Below are 19,114 nucleotides of genomic sequence, written 5' to 3' on the forward strand. Positions count from 1 at the left end.
TTGTAATTACACACTGTCCGGGCAGTGCTAAAGACTCGCTCAACAAGAGCTTCTGAAGCTGGAATACAAAGTATATCCCGGGCCATAGCTGCAAGGCCAGGAAATTGTCCTTCGTTATATTTCCACCATAGTAATGGTGGTTGATTGGAGGCTGCTAATAATAGTTAGTGGTAATTACTATAATTATTACTATAAACTTATGGAGGGCAAGGTACTGCACTATCTCTCCTACCTGATCGGTATTTTAATTCCAAGAGTTATATGTTACGGCTACAGTAACATGATGTCATGGTTACAGGGCCAGGGCCTAGTAATGTGATGTGTGAGTCACAGGGGGCAAGCGGGGTAGGCTGCCATGTGATGGGGCTAATGGATAGTTGCAGAAACTAGTGGATATTGGATAGTTGAGCTATCCACGAACTATCCTGAATATCTAGCTATCCGCCAACTATCCAGATTACCCATGAGGCACGATGCCACTATATAAGTAGATAGTATTTCCTTAGATAGGAGCTTCGTGCTCAACTCAATATAGTATTCTTTACAATACTGTAACGTGTTACTTGGAAAACCTTTGTGTCTAATCCCCTGCCTCCTCTGTCAAGTCAACCTAAGAAACCTCTGTGTCTTCTATTGTTTAGAAGTCAGCGTTACATTATAACTTCGTTTCCAGTTTAATAATAAAGCCATTGGGTCTATATCAAGTTCGCTATTTTGGTCTTGGTATTGCCTTGATCGTTATTGGTTGGCGTAATGTTTAGTATATAGCTCCCAGAATTGACCTTCAAAATGCCCCCGCCAATTTTTAGCTGGGTACATGTGGAACAAGTTGACTCCCCAATTCTGCAGCCGCGTCGCGATCATCAAAAACCAATGGAATGGAGACTACCACACCATGGTACGAGAACTTACTGCCTTCGACCAGGAACTGTGCCAGAACAAGGAATTGAATCCGCTACCCGCCCCTGCAAGGATGTCCACACGTACCACGGATACAGCAAAGTGTAACGCTGACTTCTAAACGATAGAAGACACAGAGGTTCTCTTGCGTAAAGGTTTACTTATCAGAGGAGGCAGGGGATCAGACACAAAGGCTTCAAGTAACACGTTACTAGTATATAACGAATACTGTATTGAGTTGAGCACGAAGCTCCTATCTAAGGAAATACTATCTACTTATATAGTGGCGTCGTGCCTAGTGGACTCTTGGGAACTCACTCGAGTCCTCGGAGTCCTGGACTCTTAGGACTCTTCTCATCATCCTGCGAGTCCATCACGTGCCTAGTGGACTCCTGGGAACTCACTCGAGTCCTCGGAGTCCTGGACTCTTAGGACTCTTCTCATCATCCTGCGAGTCCGTCACGTGATACTTTCGGAACTACTATTCCCCGCTGCCCTCCAGGTACCAGGGCCGGTCTCATGCGACCTCCCTCCTTCCTGTCCTGTAGTTGGCCAGCCTTCTTGTTCCGTCGTAACACAAAGGCGTCGGTGTCGAAGCCGACTCAAGCCACACCTGCTCTGTTTACCCGAGCCACGTCCTCCCCAAGCCAACGATGCTGGAGCGTGTGAAGACCGCAGTCCCAGCATCCTCAGGGAACTGTTTCAAGTGTGGCAAGCCTGGCCATTTTTATGCTACTATCAAGGAAATCAACCATAACGACCCTGAGGCAGAAGAACAATGGGAGGAAGCCGTGGAACTTCAATGGGATGCGTCCCTCGAGGAAAACGATGAGGCCTAGGAGAAGGCTCCTTCCTAGGTCTACACAAATGTGACCTGCGAGGACTAGACTTACTAGAACTCCTGGGAGGTACCCAGTTCTTAGTCGACATGACCCTGAGTATGAATGGACTCGGGGTGCAAACTAGCAGACACAGGAGCAAATGGCTACCTCGTCATTAACAAGCCTTTTGCAATACGACTGTCGAAAGTGCTTCAGAGTCCCATATGGAAACTACCCTACTCTGTACCCATACGTGGATTTCAGCACAAAATCCAAGGCCATGTATCGGAGTATATTTGGTTACACTTAACAGTCGAAGGACACCGGATATATAACTGCCCCTTTGTACTCCTGGACCTCGGAGCACAAGATGTGATAATTGGGAAGAAGCTTTTCAGCCACTTCCGAATACTACTCAACTCTGCAAAGAACCGGTTAGTATGGCCAAAGGAGTACCCGCTGACTCCTAGCTGGAGCAAGGAGATCACCTTGCCCTACTACATGCGAGAAACGTCTATTCGACATGCCGCATACCAGCTGGATGCGAATCGCAGGGATGCTGCAATCCACCATGAAGACAGATGCCGCGCAGGCAGACGCTCGATGAATATGAAAGTGATAACTTCAGGCTATGAAGAGATCACCGATATGCCACCGAGTCCTACCCGAAACCAAGAAGTTTCTCCCCCACTACTAGTGAAACTGGTACCTAGTTTCACGCCCATATGGATATGCAAAATCAGTGCCAATGCCTTCCATCACGAGATGATGCAAAGCGACTCCGAGTTCTTTCAGACTAGCATCTACGAAATTGACCAGATCATCCATGAAAAGGAGTTGGTAGAGGACGAAGAAATGCTCTGCCTCATCCAGCAGAAGCTTCCGCATATGCACCAGAAGTACACCCATGTCTTTTTGAAGTTGGAATCAGATCGAATCCCCCCACACCGCATATACGACCACAAGATACAGCTCGAAGCCCCTTTACTAAACGCTTTCTCCCCATTATATCGACAGGGCACCGAAGAGCTTAAGGCTACCAAGCAATACCTGTTAGAGAACATAGAGAAAGGCTTCATCGTCAACAGCAACAGCCCATTCGTGTCCCTATCTTATTCATAAAGAAAGCGGATGGCAAATTAAGATTTTGCATCGATTACCGGAAGTTAAATGGTCTCACACAGAACAATCCCTACCCCATCCCACGTATCGACGAACTACTAGGACGGGTGTCGAAAGCAAAAATCTTCACGAAGCTAGATATTAGACAAGCCTTCCATCGCATACGGATGCACCCTGACTCGGAAGAGTACATGACCTTTCTGTCTTCTGATATCGCGGAGAGCCTTGGTGCCTATATGTTTATTAGAGAGTTCTGGTAATCCTCTGGTAATCCTCTGGTAATCCTCTTACTAGACTTTGTGCAGCGCGTGGCCTTCTGAGCATGATTGTTGCTAGCTTGAGATGAGCAAACTGGAGCTTTTCTTGCTGTGCCCACAGCCTTTTCCTGTCCCTTTCCGCCAAGCCCAGAGCCAGCCCGTAATCCAAGTGGCATCCTTGGTGCTATGCCGCCAGTTGATCTCCTAGCAGTTTGCTTGGTACGAGTCATTTGCTAATATCAAGGTGAGTTAGTAACAGTGTTCGGCGGATACATATCCGGGTAGTATCCGTGAAGCTCACGGGTAGGGTATATACCCGGCGACGATCTGACGGGTAGGGTAGGGTATATATCCGGATACATGAGGCTGAATATTGTATATAAAAATAGAATAGCGTATATAAAAAGAATGAAGCTTTTGATAATAGTAGTAAACCCCTTTCCGCGAGCCCCCTTTCCGTGAGACCCCCCCTTTCTGCGAGTCCCTATTCAGGTGCTTCATCGTCAGCATCATCGCCGTCGCTATCAGCCTCCCGTATTTTACCCCAATTCCGTAAGCAAAGTAAATATCTAATAGTTGGCGGTGATAACCTATTCCGCTTCTTTGTAATAATATCACTACCATTACTAAATACTCGTTCCGATGCTGCAGATGTTGCTGGAATAGCTAGATGATCACGAGCAATACGGGCAATAACTGGATATTGGTATTGCTTTGCGCACCAATATTTGAGAATATCAGTATGCTCACCGGGCCGTGGTTCAAGCATCCAGCGCCTCCATTCTGGCTCTTGAAAAGCCAAGCCTTCTGACGCAAATAGATCTTCGTCAGAATCAGGTTCTTGATCTATTGTAGCAGTAGCACCTATTGCTTCTGCAAGAGCTGTTTCGTGAGTAATTCGCTCCGTATCAAGGTGATACTCTCGCTTTTGGTACGTTCTACAAACGTCTTCGAACTGCGCTCTTGCTCGTAATCTTCGTGTATCGTCTATAGCATTTGGATATATCTTCTTAAATACTGTATGATTCATTCGTGGGTCGCAAATTGTAGCAACAGCTGAGTGCTTACATTGCCGATTCGTTGTAAGAGTATAATACTCATTAAGCTTTTGAAGCGCAGCTCCACAAGCTACTCCGATCGTAGAGCTTCTACCAAGCTCTTCTTGTAGTAATGTGACCTTATTTATCATCTTTAAGTAAAGAGGAATTGTAAAGTTGAGCGTTGGATATGAATCGCTTTGTAGCCGTCTTGACGGCTTTAAGAATACTAAGAATAATCGTTCAAGAGCTTCGATAATAGCCCAATCGTTGCTTGTTAACGCAATATCCTTCATACTGATATCAAGCTTCTGCGTAGAGCATACTGCAGTAATTGGTATTCGAAGCTTTATAGCTGTTTCAAGCATATAGTACGTTGAATTCCAGCGTATAGGCATATCAAGTGATAGCTGGCGTGGCTTCTGGCCTGCAGCTTGTATCTGCTTCTGTAAAGCATCCTTCCATGCTCTTCGGTTTCGAAAGACATAAATATGCCTTCGGAGCTTCTCAAGCGTAGCTGATACTTCAGTAGAAGAGTTATCAATACGCTGCGGAATCCGGGCAAGCCCTTGCTGACACCAGTACGCTTCTGTTTCTGTATCCGGGCTAGCTTTCAAGCTCTTTAGAGTAGCTTGAACTGCAAGATTGATAATATGAGCAATACACCGAACGTCCCCTTCCTTTACAGTAAACGTCCATGGCTGTTGAATAGTCGTCTGCTGCTTACTGGCTATTTTCTCATATTCTGAAAGCATCACAGTATTCGCTGAGGCATTATCCCGCGTACAAGTAAATATAGCACCTGTAATTTCGAAGCTATCTGTTACTGCAGCTAACTCTTGAGCGAGATATTCGCCGCTATGAATTGGCTCTTGAAGGTGGATTACATCAAGTAATACGCACCGGTGCTGCCACTTCTCATTAATCCAATGGCCTGTGACAGCAGCGTACTCTGTATAGTTCCGTGCAGTCCATGCATCTGTTGTAATAGATATCCGGCCGCCATAGGTAATATGAGCCTGGAGTTCTAATTGTAGCAATCCTCGGTGATATGAGAATTGCCGCTGTAGCTCTCGGTGTAGTGTTCGCGACGATATCGATAGAGTACTTGGGCTTAAGAACTGTACTAATTGATGGAACGAATAGCTCTCAATAAGTCGTAAGGAGAGGTTATTTGATACAACGAATGAGAGTAATAACTCTCGGTATTTCGCTCTACTATTTGATGCTTGAGCTTGAGCGTGCTGGACTTGCGGGTTCCGCGGCCGTGGCTCAAAAAATGACGATGCACTACTTGATGGGCTTGACGGCGTAATTGTATGACCTTTCATTGTATATGCTACTGTTGGATGCTTCTGCGTATAGTGCTTCCAAAGATTACCGGTTGAAGTCTGACTTAATAGCTGTGGAGTAGGTGAATATCCGCAGCCTGGTTGTAAGCAAGTTACTTTGACTGTAGGTGGGTTACTATCAAGTATCAATCGCGAATATAATAGCTTCGTAAATAGTACCGACGACGTTGGTGGCAGCATTCGTCCTGGAGGCTGAAGCCGGAGCGGTGTAGGATTAATATCCTGTTGAATATGAATAGGGGGCGGCAGCGTTGGCAGACTTGGCTCATTATGAGTATCATAGCTATTATAGCCCTCAGGCTCCGTTGGTATATCTGATAACGACGAGTCGCTCATTCTGAGGATAATTATCACTTTATACAGCATCAATATAGATCTCACGACGTTGGAAAAAAGAGGTCTTGGCTGCGCTTGGCTATTCTTGGCATGTATCCGGATATATACTCGAGAGTATCCGGATACGCCGGATACTCCTAAAATATCGCCGGGTAGGTATATACTCGAGGATATACCCGGATACCACGGGTATATTGGTATCCGTGCCGAACACTGGTTAGTAAAGTAAACACAAGATAAAGAAGTAGATCAAAAGATATGTGTACTTACAGTGAGTTTGTAGAAAGAATATTGCAGAAGAAGAGTATAGTAAAGAGGTAGAGGTTGAAAGGTATGTGTTTTATATGAAGGTGCGCATTGTGGTGTTGTTTTTGGAACAGTAATTCTTTGTAGGTGAATATTCCTTCACAAATATTTTTGTTTGCAACTTTAAAATAACCACGACCTTAGAACCACCTTCCTTGGTTACTCTCCGATCTACACATTCTTCTTCCCTTTTGAGCCTTTACCTCTTCACTAGGACTTCAACTAAGTTTATTATCTTGATTCTATAGCCAGAACTTCTGGAGATCTCTGCTAATCACGTGTTTAGTTAGTATGGCGAAACTCAAGGCACATGAAGAACTCTCCACTAATGCGAATACTATCAAAGCTAGCAACTGCGTCTCCAACCTTACTGAAGATGAGAAGGCTGTTCACTTAGTACTCAAGGCTGACCATGCTGATCTGAGCTACTACTTAAAGAAGTTATATAAGTCTGCAAAGTGTAAGGATGCCTCCTTACCTAGATACTCGAAGAACCCGCCTCAGAGCTGTTACGGTCACCACAAGCATGAAATCCGACTCGGTGTGGTTTCGGACCAGTAGAGGAGGACATAGCGAGTTACACTATAGTGGGGGACGGTAAGGGTGTAGGGTTCAGGGTCGATGCGGACCTGTTGCGGTGGAAGGTTCAGGGCTAGGGTTGGGATAACCGAGTCGGGCCCGTTTCGGGTACTTAAGGAAACAAACTTAACGGGGTTCCCCCTTCATCTTTTTTGTATCCTTCGTAGTAGACCTATAGGATAGCATCCTTTTAGCCTCCAACTCGCACTCTCATATGCTATTACTGTGAGCTGGGTGCCCTGTGTCATTACACAAAGTATATCGCTGCCTCTACTGAAGACAAGACACGTCTACAGAATGGATTGAAGGTTGAGCGTATTTGTGTTCGGTAAGTTCCTTCTGGTAATCTCTGGTAGCCTCAATCTAACTATAAACAGGACTGAGAAGGGTACCCATGCATCTTGCATTGCGAATCAGAAAGTCAAGAATATTAGCGCCTCTTCTTCTCCACAAGCCCCACCATCTACTCCGCCCAAACAACTTCTGTCTGAGCTTGCTGCATTTGAGGGTATCTCAAGTATTCCAATCGATGACAATCATAACAGCGAATGGGAGGATACTGAGGTTGAAGACGATTTGGAGTTGGAGCTTATGTTACAGCGCGAGATATTTTAAATGACGAGGCTGTTCTACCAGATGAGCTTTCCGATGAAGAGATCACTAGCACCCAGGCTCTCTTAACTCAAGCGCACATTGATGTATGCTACCTCATAATCTGGTAATCTTCTGGTGATACTAATAGTTGATAGGCCCATGAAGAGTCCAATTTCCGCAAGTGGCAACATTTCTGGGATAGCTGTATCCACTCATATACGAGAAAGGCTGAAAAGCTGAGAAAGAAGCCTGAGCGTCTCTTTGAGTATATGCCGTGGATTGATGTAGAGGAAGGGTACGTCTCTGATCATCCTAGCAATCTTCTGGCAATACTAATTGTTTATTATAGCACTTTTCACGAGGTTATCCCACCACATAAATATTTCTGTTTGTACGAGCAGGCAGTTTGGAAAGTGGGCCTAATTACCAGGACCTGTGCAGTGGTACCCAAAGTCTTACAATCTTGTCGACAATGGATGGTTGCAAATATCCACTCATAGTTCTAGCTTCAAAGAGGCGTTCTTACTTGTCTACTCTAAGAAGTTTGATAAGGAAAAGTGGGCTAAGGTATCAGCTGCACAGGATATGTTGTTCCTGGAGCTAGAGTAGAGGAGAACTTGAGTTGCTAAAGTTATAGCGCTGGAGTACCTTTCGCGTTGGAAAACCAGGTATTTAAGTACTTCATCGTAGCCAGACTTCTGGTAACCTTCTGATAATCGAGCAATTTGCCAAATGCCATCTCAATACTCAGAGTTGTTTGATTCTGACAGTATTCTCAGACTCTTTTCCGTCTTCTCAACGACTATCCTCATTAAATCAAGTCTGTAAGGACACAGGGCACCCAGCTCACAGTAATAGCATATGAGAGTGCGAGTCAGAGGCTAAACGGATGCTATCCTATAGGTCTACTACGAAGGATACAAAAAAGATGAAGAGAGGAACCCCACTTGGGTCAATCTCCTTAAGTACCCGAAATGGGTCCGACTCAGCTAACCTGCCTTAACTCTTATCATGTGACCGTAACCTGCCCGACTCAGATCCTTTCCATCACTGAGGGACAGGCATCCTTACAAAGTCCCTGCAGGCCTTGAATATATTGGCAAGTTAAACCAATTCGTCAAATGGACTAAGGATACACACGATATATTCATTGAGTGGTGGAAGCTATCACGATGGTATGAACAACACTCAGATCATACTACAAAACTCCTTATGAAGATTGCATGGGATTCAACCAACTGGAGTTCTCAATACTGGAGAAGTTATCACCAAGGAGCAGACCGGCTTTCTGGAGAACCATGTGTTATTTGTACTTATTGTTCGAAGGCCCTTACGCATCCTGCAATCAAGTCTGCTGGCCCAAAGTCTATGGCAACACATCTTGCATCAGACATTTGCAAAAAGAAGTCACAGATGGGAAGGATAGTCTCTATCAAATGCGAATCAATCAAATGCAACCTCAACAAGTAAGGATTACCAGATTATTACCAGAATTATGTAGGTTAATACCTATAATAAGATCATATTCTCACACAAGAGACATTTTATGAACAAGTTCTATACACAGTTATCTTGACTCATAGCTCGTTCCGCTCAGTCGAGGATCCTCATCAAGACCCTATAAATACTTTAGGTATTAGTAGGTCTGGCCGGCCTCATCAAGCAAGGTGGAGGGATGTTCTTAAGCATATATAATAGATAATAGCGTTCTAATAATCTTCTGATAATCATGGTACTTAGATAGAGGAATATACATGATTCGTTCTCACAGCTTACTAGAGATGGCGAGAGTGATGCTAATAGATGTAATACTTTAACTTAACCATAAAACAGTATTAATCGTATGAGGGACTGTTCACATGATGCATAAATCTTACACGTGATAGCCGAGTACTCACCGGGTTTTTACAGAGTAACTGAGTATTGACCTCACTCACCGAGTCGAGTAAAAGGTTCAGCTACTCACCCAGCTGAGTAACCCACTGAGCGAGTGAGCCGAGTATTGAGCGAGTAGTGCGCAGCCTACTCAAAACCCTGAGAGCTAATCAGCTTCTGCCAATATAATGTAAAAGGTCGCATTATGCTGTGCTCCAAACCTAAACTGCCCTTACGCAATCCAATACCATTATCTGACTCATTTTGTTTCGGCTTGATACTGCCTAGTTTGAACTTGAACACCCAACAGGATATATTCTGCCTTGACTGAGCCTTCTGCATGATTTTGCTGTTCAGCTGAATCAAAGTTTCTCCCATCAGCGCCAGCATAAGTACAGCTCTCGGTCTCCCCCGATGACCGATACTATATTGAAACAGAAACCAAGTGAAGATAGCCATATCAAATCTCCTCCAACACCAAAAGGTTCGTGCCGCTCTGAAATAATGCAAACAGTTTTAACAATCCGGTAATGCAGAGCAAAGATGTGTCAACGTTTGATGTAGAGAGTCGTCCACCGGTGCCAACATGTCATCGACTCGCCGGGAAGTGTCATTGAATACAATGGCTGCGGAAATTGTGGCACCGTTCAAAAGACGTCCTGGTTGGCGCAGACGATGAAGAGGGACCCTTGCCCCGACTGCATTGACAATGGAGTCTGGATCAAAGTGCAAGGCAAGTGGGTCAAGGCAGCCTAAAGATTGTGAAGGTGTATTGGTGGTAAAGCGACAGCGACGGAGCTATCGATTTAATAGGCACGGATGGTAGCTGGAGCTCAACGTTTGGGTATCATGTCTTATGCTGGATAGGCGGTGCGATTGATCTCTCCGTCTGCTATCGTTATATAGAGGCCCTTCTATAAGTAGAAGCATCAGAACAATGCAACGTGCCGACCGGTGTGTATCGCCTTAATTTCCCACCGTTGACCGTACCTGTTTGGCTCTCCCCTCGATATCTCGATACCTTTCTACCCTGATCTCCTCAGTGTTCATATCTGCCCGTCAATATATCACTCACGAAACCAAGTTATGCCTGCAAATGTCCATGCAGGTAGTTCTTGCTATCTTCAGCGTGGTACTCTTTGTGCTTTCTCGTACGAAGCAAGATGAGGCTGTACAGATTCTTCTTTCTTTAGCTGAGTAAGTTGCTTAATTTTGCAAGCCGGTTGTACTGACCATCTTCAAAGGAAATATATCTATCGTTATACCTGCTTTAAATTTCCGCGTTGGTATCGATGGCCTTCACTGAAGGTTTTTACACTCTATTGCAACACAACATTTATGCTTATCGTACTTATATCCACATGTGGCAGGCACGCCAGAACTATATAGCACCTGCGGCTTCAAAAATTCCCAGCTAACCCACCTACGCTCAATTGGCCGGCCGCGTTGTCGAGGATCAATTGAACCAAGCACTTCAAGGATCCCACGTCCAACTAATTCCTCGCACAGTTCCCTCTTTGACGCAAGGTCGTCTGAAGACATCACATCCGAAACCCTGTTACCAGGACCACAGAGCCTTGTTGTATTTTCTATTCTCCGATTGTTTTATATTCACCGTGCCAGCACTTCTCGATGATAGAGTCGATCATCGGGTCTCCGTGGAGCTCTGGGAAAATCTTCTTCTGTAACAGGTCCACAACGGTAGGTCCATGCTCCTTCCCAGATGGATCGTCGCCTAAGCAACGGTCACCGTAGACTTCAAACCCATAATTGATTAGATAGTACAACGAGCCAAGTGCAAATTGTTCTGTTCGAGGACCGAGATTGCCAGCAGTGCCTTTGTCGACGCCGCCTTCGCTCCCAAGTATTCTTCCGTATGGAGAAATGCACGCTTCAAATTCTGACCCGAGCTTGGCCGTACAGTCAAAGTCTGCAAGCTTTAGGCGGCCACGATCGAGCAGAATATTCTCAGGTCGGAGATCACCATGCGCAAATCCGAGGGACTCGAGAAAAGCAACTCCGTGTGAGAGATCGTTCATCCATGTCATGCGTAATGAGAGTGGTTCCAACTTTTCGACCTTAGTAACCTGCATTGTTTCGCGGTTTCGGCTATGATTTTGCTGAATGCGCCAGGAGAGGCAGATGTCTCTCATATACTCAAGAAAGATGCCATCATTAGTGTGCAAGAAGCAAGATATTAATTGAGGACATGGCGGGTGGCGCGAGAGGATGCGGAAGATCTCCACCTCTCTACGGAATTGTTTTCTCTCGTCACTCCCTTGCTTGGGTACCTTTACAACGATGAGAGGGGTAACTTCATAGACGTTGCAGTTTGCCCCCCAACCCAACCACGGCAAATCTTCCAGATGACGTTCAAGGTTCATAGTAATGGACTCCCAGAGGCGGATGGAGCACAGTGTAAGATATAGGCCCAAGCCGTGATGGATGTAGGAAGCTAATATATTGCCAGGACTCTAGCTTGGTCCCTGCTACTCGACCACTGTGTCGCTTACCATCAATACTCCATCAGTACACCATTTCTGAAACATGGACCCTCGTCGATTACCACCAATATACCATCAATACTCCATCAATATATCGTCATATTCCATCATTGATCAGAAATAACGCAAACATTATAACTTGCTATATACTGTATCGTGTCATATGTTGAAAATTTTGGATTTTCTAAAAAGGGGGTTTGAGCGCACGTGATACGATGAGCTGTCCTTTTGGCTTTTGGCCTGAATGTGCAAAGTAATCGGCCAACTACGGGCTGCTTGGAGTCCTATCAGCTTCCTTCTTATCGAAGTATCCCAAGCTGTCAAGAAAATTCTTTCTGACTCCTAGAAATCACCTGATTTTCCTCTATGACCAGCCGTACATTTCAATATAAAAAATTCGCGGCCTGAAGTATTAGAGCCTAAGTTAAGCAACCGGGGTGATCTCGGGCTAGGCAAATCACATGGCATCACACCCCTCCATTTGCCAACTATCTCTATCCACGAATGACAACAGCGTCATCAACGACCTTCAACTCATCGTGAAGCAGAGCAAGTCTCGTCATATTTCCCAACGTCAGCATCCACAGTACAGCGACAGGTATATTTGTCAGATTCATTTTCACACCTTGCGCATCCCAGGCTGGAAGGTTGGGCCTCTACAATACATCCCAGACAGGGTGAGTGCGGCACGAACCCCTCCATCCTCTGTATAATGCATACAGCTGATTTATATTGTATCGAAGGCACGTACCAGCGTCTTGTCCTTGCCTCGACACGCTGTCTTCTTGAGCTTGTGTGCGACAATTTTGAGGGCACCACAGCCACCTATTCCCTCAGCCATATCAATTTCGATCCTTGGGCTGAGACTTCCATATCGGCTTTCTCTCAGGACTCCTCTGTTCTGTGGAGACACGGGTCCTTACATACATTCAAGGATAGCCCCACAAAGAAAGCTTGAAATTTGTCAGGCGACCTTCCCTACTATAAGTCGTCGACTTCGCCAAAGATTTGCCCACAACGCCTCCTCAATTAATCGCGCGTGGAGACGGTAGAAGGGTCAATATCGACAAGACGTGCTTGTTAAAGAGGATACTATTCCCATCTCAAGATTGATAACAACTCGGGCAATATATCCACGAGTCATACCACTGGTCTCTGCTTACGAATCATATTGAATAGCTTGGATCATGGTCACAAAGATTCAAGCCGCAAGCTCTACGGATGATAAGCTCGTGGAGGAATGCGAGGAAAAGGTAAGGTGTTTCCAAAGTGCAGTATACATTCATACGGATACTAAGTTGTTTCTGTAGACAAACTGCGATTGCGACCCTACAATAACTTGGACAACTCCAGCAAAAGCCAAACCAACGACACCTCCTGAAAACACTGTCGCTATTATCGTCGACGTTCGGATGAGCAAAGGAGCAATCCGGATCTTCCAAAAATCTGGCAGCGAATATCTCGATGGCATAGGAACGGAGCAGGCCGGCAATCTGGTGATTGTCCCCTGGAGTAGTGCCTGGTATATCTCTGCTGCTGGATCTCTTCCAGTAGGGTATGTTGCTAAGAGGGGCGTTTAATACTTGGTGTTGGAGGGATTTCACAGCATCCGTCGTCGTTGTAAAATAAACCGATCCCGTAATTTCCATGAGATAGGGATGGTAACGAATGGCTGAAGGGTGTTACCATCATATGGATCAGTTAACCAAAGCTGACCACGGATTTCGTTAATGACTGCTAGAGCATCTTCAGGTGTGAGTTCGTAGGTGTCGCCAGTCAGTCCTGTGGCAGATTCTAGAACGGGTGGAGCAGTGCTAGTCGTGTGTTCGATAGGAGGTTCTAATGGTAGCCACAATCAACAAGGAGTTCTGAAGGGCTGACTAGTGTGTTCGCACCTGATGCCTGCTCTGAATATTGAGGGTCTATTGACGTTTGTTTTCGTTTTCGTTTTGTTCGTTTAGTGACGGTATGTAGTAGTGGTGGTAGGTCTGCTCCAAATTAGCCCAATACTGTGTTTTCCAGGTAGGAGAGAACTCACCGGCCACAGACTTAGGTATGAGATACTTGATGGCAAGCGATTGAACAGTAGCGTAGTTCATGTCAGTGTTGTCCGTACTGTCTTTAATTTTGCTAATTAGGCCGACACGATTCTCATTTGTCATACTGGCCACTCGAACTTGGCCGAGAGCTACCGCACATAGTAGAACAAATTGAGGACTGGAGTTACCGAGGACATCGTATAAAAATTCTTTGTAACGTTTTGTTTTTCCAGAAGGTTGTGCCGTTTTTAACATCTCAACAGCCTCTGAAGTGCGTAGTGCCTCTGCATCGCTCAACCTTCCGAGTACTGAGAGGTTCTTGCTAGCGCCAGCAAGCCTATCCCAAGCCTCTTCGGTATCGAGTGGCTTGTAACGAGAATGCTTTTCCATCACGCTGAGGCGATGACTGAAAGTGTTGGGAGTTCCGATGGAACGTAGAGCCTGATGGTATTTTGATGGTGTTTTGATGGTAGATCGATGGTAGATCGATGACCTCAACAAGTCTTTTAAGGGAGGATTGATGGTGGTTTAATGAGGGATAGTCCGATGAAAGTTTGGGATTATAGATGGTCGGTTGATGGTAGATTGATGGAGAGAATATGGGAGATTGTGGGATATTTATGCCAATGAGAGAACAGGTGCCACCAGCGCTTCCAATCATATTACACGAGCCATGAACAATGGGGGAATCGCATCGTATCCGCACCCTACAGCGCTTCGTACTGTACGAGAACTCCATGGTTTTAAACGCTTTCCCCAACGTTCTTCCGTCCAAATGCAATCAATGCCTCCCTTCAATTGTGCCGCTCTTCCCCATGTTGCCTGCATGATGACTTGATAAACCTGTGCTGATGCGCCCTGCTGAAACTATGGGCTGCAGGTTCGTCCAGCAGATCTTAGAAATCTAGCCTGAACACTCTCACTGTCTCACATCAATCCTTCACAAGGCTGCATGATAAATCGGTCTCGCCAGCAACTCTCCCAACACTGTCTTGCGGATGTGTGCTTCTCCCCGCGTTGTTTGCATCATGCACCCTTGGACCTTCTTGATTATTCATTGAGCCAATGCATGATGCTGCAACCGTGAGCTGCTGGTGATCCTGAACTTAGAAGGATCGGCTTCCCTCAACTCCCCAGCCGCTGTTGGTTTACAGGGGCCTGGTCTTTCGTTAACATGAAGTGAGAAAGAATCGATGAATATATAAGGGCTCGCAATTCCCCAGAATTCCGATCATAAACCTCTGCAGTCTCCAAACTCGTCAATCATCTTCAAGCTTCTTACCGCTGATATATCTTGTCTATCACCTACTCCATATTATCTCCCATCACGCACATCAAGCCACCTAAGTCCCCTGTGTTGATCATGGCTCCAGAGATGTCCCATCAAATGCCAGCTACCCCGGCGAATACCCCGACGGAATCATCGGAGCCTGTTGCCACATCGACGATACATAAGGAGATCGGCGCGTCAGCCAGCGTGCTATCAGAGCAATTGGGCATAGGGACGAAGATGAGTCCATTGCAACCACATGGCGGAGTTGCACATCCAGCACATCCAGATTAGGGTGCTCCAGCGTTAGGTCAGGAACGGCAAGTTACGTCGAGTGTAAGTTCCCCCTTCATTGCAATATCAAACCCTAGACCACCATATTCCTATGGTGGGGGACGCGGCCATTGTTAGTGTGAGCGCTCTGCAACGGCAGAATCAGTTCTTATGCGCCCTTGTGACGGGGGCTGAGGCTAGTGTGCGCCACGGGGGACCTAAACCGGACCGGACCACGGTCCGGTCTGAAGCTCATAAACCGCGGTTCCCCGTCGGTCTGCCAAGACTGTCATCACGTGATGACTGGGTTAGTTGACAATGACGTGTAAATATTCTATATAATGACTTATTTTCCATGTGTAATTTGTAGTAGATGCAATTACTATAATTATTACTATAGATCTATATTACGCCATGACTCCCGGATTTCCCGACCAGACCGGGACTTGTTACGGACTTGGCTTAACTCAATTGTTTCGACCATTTCCCAATGTAAGGGTTTAGGTAGGCAGCGTGCTATGACCCTAGGTTGGAGCAAACAGTATAGTATTCAACAGACTAATCTCTGAGCCCTCCCTAATGGGGGCTCAGCTACCTTATCTACTGACTCGGCGTCGGATTGCCTCCGGTCCGGTGGCGGGTCGGGGCCACGCGTCACTCTACGGCCTCATAGCGGCCTCAGGCTGCTAGGGACACTACACTAGGGCGCCCCCTGACACGAGACCGCAACCGGCTCTTCCTCCTGCCAACCTACCCGTGACAATACCCCCCCCTCTGGAGTCCGGGGCCCTACGGACACGCCATTGTTTCGGCGATATCCCCGCGGTAGGATTGCATAAGTCGTTGGCGACCCGCCGTCGGTTCGGGGCCGGTTCGTTGTCGAGAACGACATTGCGCTTGCCACGCGGAGCCGGATTTGGCATCACGTGACCACATGACTCCGCTCCTCCGTTTCCTTTATTCCAAGGCCTTCTTTAGGCTGGAATTGGGCGCGCCTTTGAGCCCTCAGCACTAGGCCAGAAGCAGCCCGCGCAGCCTTCGTTTTCAGGCGCGTCACGGGGCCAAGCGCACGTTGCCCCGCGCACGTGACCCCCCTTAGCCACAAAGGAGTAGGCGGGCTCAAAACAACCCCTCCTCCCCTTCTTCCTCCCTTCTTCTTCAACCTTCCAATTCATTTATCCTCACCGTCGCCCCCGCCGTCGCCCCTGCCGACCCCACCATGTCCGGCTCTCAAGGGAGCCTTTTCATTGACGACGATCCTGTTGTCGCCTCTGGGGTGAAAGAACCCCGCATTGCTGCCGGCCTCGAGGCCACGATGAGTGAGTTTCCCGCTCTTTCCTTCGTCTTCGGGCGTTTCCTGACGCTCTGGAGTTTCTGGGTGGACGGCTTTCGGGTCCCCCCTTCGACCCACCGCGCTTCCGGGGTTGCCACGTGTGGCTCCCCGCGTCTCCTTCCGTTGTCCCGTTCGTCCTAGTAGGTCCCCTTATTTCCGGTTGTTCTGGGTTCTGGCTCTTCTTCTGGCCTCTCGCTGACCCCTTTTGGCAGATCCTGTTGGGCCTTCGGCCATTCCTTCTGCGTCTGCGTCCGCATCCTCTGCTGCGCCCGTCACCCCCGTTGGGGTCCCCACTCCCGCCGTGTTCCGCAGAGTCCAGAGTTTTCCTGTGTCTTCCCGAAGACGTCCACCAAGTGCACGAGGTGCACTCGTCTTAAGGACAAGTGCGTTCCAGTGAGTTTCCGGCCTGTTCTTGTTTGGGTTTTTCTGTCCTTGGTAGTCCTCTGGGTTTTTGGTGGTTTGCTGACACGAGGGTTGATAGGTCCCCGCCTCCGTTGCCGCTGCCGTCCGGGATCTGCTGGTACTGCAGTCCGACTATGGCGACGCCTCCGTTGCCGCCAAGGATGGCTGCCGCGCCCTCGTCATCGAGACCGCCAGCGCAACCAGGTGGAGATGTTGGCGGTCCTCCGCCAGATGCGGGTAAGTCCTTTTTCTTCGTTCTGTTTCCTGTTTTGTTGGGACGTCTCCGCTAACGCCCCTCCATAGCGCGAACAGGCCGGAGAGAGGAGGAAGGAGAAGAAGGAGCGGGAGGCCCGGGGGTAGGGCGGTGGCGGTCTGCTGGGTGGTCGTTCGTGTCGCCCCTCGCTGGGTGACCGCTCGGGCTGCCCCCATCATCATCGCCATCCCTAACCCTAACCCAGAGTAGTGTTCAAATAGCTGTTCCCGTTCAATCTTCTGGCAGTAGAAGACAAGCATAATTCCCCGTATTGTATCAGGGGTCATTTGATTGCGCTTATAATTTCAGACAGCGCGGGCAGTACTAAAGACGCTCAACAAGAGCTTTTGACGCAGGAATACAAAATATATCCCGGGCCATAGCAGCAAGTCCAGGGAATAGTCTTTCGTTCTCTTTCCACCATTTTAATGGTGGCTGATGGGAGGTGTTACGACGGAACAAGAAGGCTGGCCAACTACAGGACAGGAAGGAGGGAGGTTACATGAGACCGGCCCTGGTACCTGGAGGGGCAGCGGGGAATAGTAGTTCCGAAAGTATCACGTGACGGACTCGCAGGATGATGAGAAGAGTCCTAAGAGTCCAGGACTCCGAGGACTCGAGTGAGTTCCCAAGAGTCCACTAGGCACGACGCCACTATATAAGTAAATAGTATTTCCTTAGATAGGAGCTTCGTGCTCAACTCAATACAGTATTTGTTATATACTAGTAACGTGTTACTTGAAGCCTTTGTGTCTAATCCCCTGCCTCCTCTGATAAGTAAACCTTTACGCAAGAGAACCTCTGTGTCTTCTATCGTTTAGAAGTCAGCGTTACACTTTGAGCACCACTTCTACGAGGCACTGGCTCATACACAAAGCAACATGTCTGTCGTCAGCTCGAAGGGGAAAACCCCCACCACGCCAACTTCGTCTCAGAGGTCTAAGCCTGAGAATGAAGAGATGCCCGACGCACCCACCGTCAACGAACTCAAGGAAACTCTACGCGTCAAGTTGCCCGACACTTACTCCGGCAACCGAAAGGAACTTGAGGTGTTTTTGCTACAGGTCGAACTGTACCAGCACTTCAATGACGAGAAGTTTCCCACCCAGGAGAGCTATGCCCTGTGGACTGCGTCCTACCTTAGGGGGGAAGCCCTGCGATGGATCGAACCATTCCTCAAGGATTATTTCAAATATGAGAGTACCAATGGAAGCATGGCAACTACGCAGACTATGTTTGGCAGCTGGAAAGGATTCTGTAAGGAAATCCGACGCATGTTCGGAGACATCGATGAGATTAAGACCGCGGAAGACCATCTGTTTGCACTTAAGCAGACTGGCAGCGCCCTCACGTACTCCACAGAATTCCAGAGATACGGCAATCAGACAGGATGGGACGCCAGTGCACTCATCAGCCACTACCGACGTGGGCTGAAGAGCCATATACGTATGGAACTTGCCCGTTTGGAACAAAACCAACGGACATGGTAGCGCTAATCGAACATACGGTCCGAATCAACAATCGACTATACGAATTCCAGAAGGAACGTCGGACCTATGACAAGCCCAAGAAAAGTTACCCCTACCGGGGAAACGAGGGCAGACGACGGGATCAACACCCGCGAGACAACCGTTGGTCGGACTCAATGGAACTCGATGCCACGTTTAAACCTGGACGACCCCGTGACCCTAAGAAAGACAGACAATTCAAGGAACGACTCTGTTTTAACTGCGACAAGCCAGGCCACATGGCCCGAGACTGCAGACAGCCAAAGAAAGGGAACGGCGGACGCAAAGTCGGCAAACAACTCAATGCTACCTGGCACGGCCGGGGAGGTTACAACTCCTCGGGGATGCAGTTG

At 47.5% G+C, this 19,114-nt stretch overlaps 5 protein-coding genes across 5 annotated transcripts; 4 read left to right on the plus strand and 1 right to left on the minus strand.

Annotated features, from left to right (window-relative positions):
* Positions 1–895: 895 nt before the first annotated feature.
* VC83_01800 (uncharacterized protein) lies at positions 896–1,739 on the plus strand (the record flags this gene model as incomplete). Its single annotated transcript, XM_024465474.1, has 2 exons — positions 896–983; positions 1,483–1,739. 2 exons carry the CDS (start codon positions 896–898, stop codon positions 1,737–1,739), a joined length of 345 nt encoding a protein of 114 aa, XP_024326897.1.
* A 4,683-nt stretch (positions 1,740–6,422) lies between these two features.
* Positions 6,423–7,913, plus strand: VC83_01801 (uncharacterized protein; the record flags this gene model as incomplete). The annotated part of the gene is made up of 6 exons (XM_024465475.1): positions 6,423–6,591; positions 6,990–7,038; positions 7,088–7,227; positions 7,311–7,408; positions 7,460–7,599; positions 7,811–7,913. The coding sequence occupies 6 exons, from the start codon at positions 6,423–6,425 to the stop codon at positions 7,911–7,913; spliced, it is 699 nt and encodes a 232-aa protein (XP_024326898.1).
* A 2,855-nt stretch (positions 7,914–10,768) lies between these two features.
* VC83_01802 (uncharacterized protein) lies at positions 10,769–11,563 on the minus strand (the record flags this gene model as incomplete). Its single annotated transcript, XM_024465476.1, has 1 exon — positions 10,769–11,563. One exon carries the CDS (start codon positions 11,561–11,563, stop codon positions 10,769–10,771), a length of 795 nt encoding a protein of 264 aa, XP_024326827.1.
* Positions 11,564–12,870: 1,307 nt separating this feature from the next.
* VC83_01803 (uncharacterized protein) lies at positions 12,871–13,263 on the plus strand (the record flags this gene model as incomplete). Its single annotated transcript, XM_024465477.1, has 2 exons — positions 12,871–12,936; positions 12,994–13,263. 2 exons carry the CDS (start codon positions 12,871–12,873, stop codon positions 13,261–13,263), a joined length of 336 nt encoding a protein of 111 aa, XP_024326828.1.
* Positions 13,264–16,484: 3,221 nt separating this feature from the next.
* VC83_01804 (uncharacterized protein) lies at positions 16,485–17,463 on the plus strand (the record flags this gene model as incomplete). Its single annotated transcript, XM_024465478.1, has 5 exons — positions 16,485–16,584; positions 16,637–16,738; positions 16,811–16,884; positions 17,080–17,237; positions 17,304–17,463. 5 exons carry the CDS (start codon positions 16,485–16,487, stop codon positions 17,461–17,463), a joined length of 594 nt encoding a protein of 197 aa, XP_024326833.1.
* Positions 17,464–19,114: the final 1,651 nt, after the last annotated feature.

This window comes from Pseudogymnoascus destructans, assembly GCF_001641265.1.
Source record: "Pseudogymnoascus destructans isolate 20631-21 unplaced genomic scaffold scaffold_4, whole genome shotgun sequence".
Classification (NCBI taxonomy): domain Eukaryota; kingdom Fungi; phylum Ascomycota; class Leotiomycetes; order Thelebolales; family Thelebolaceae; genus Pseudogymnoascus; species Pseudogymnoascus destructans.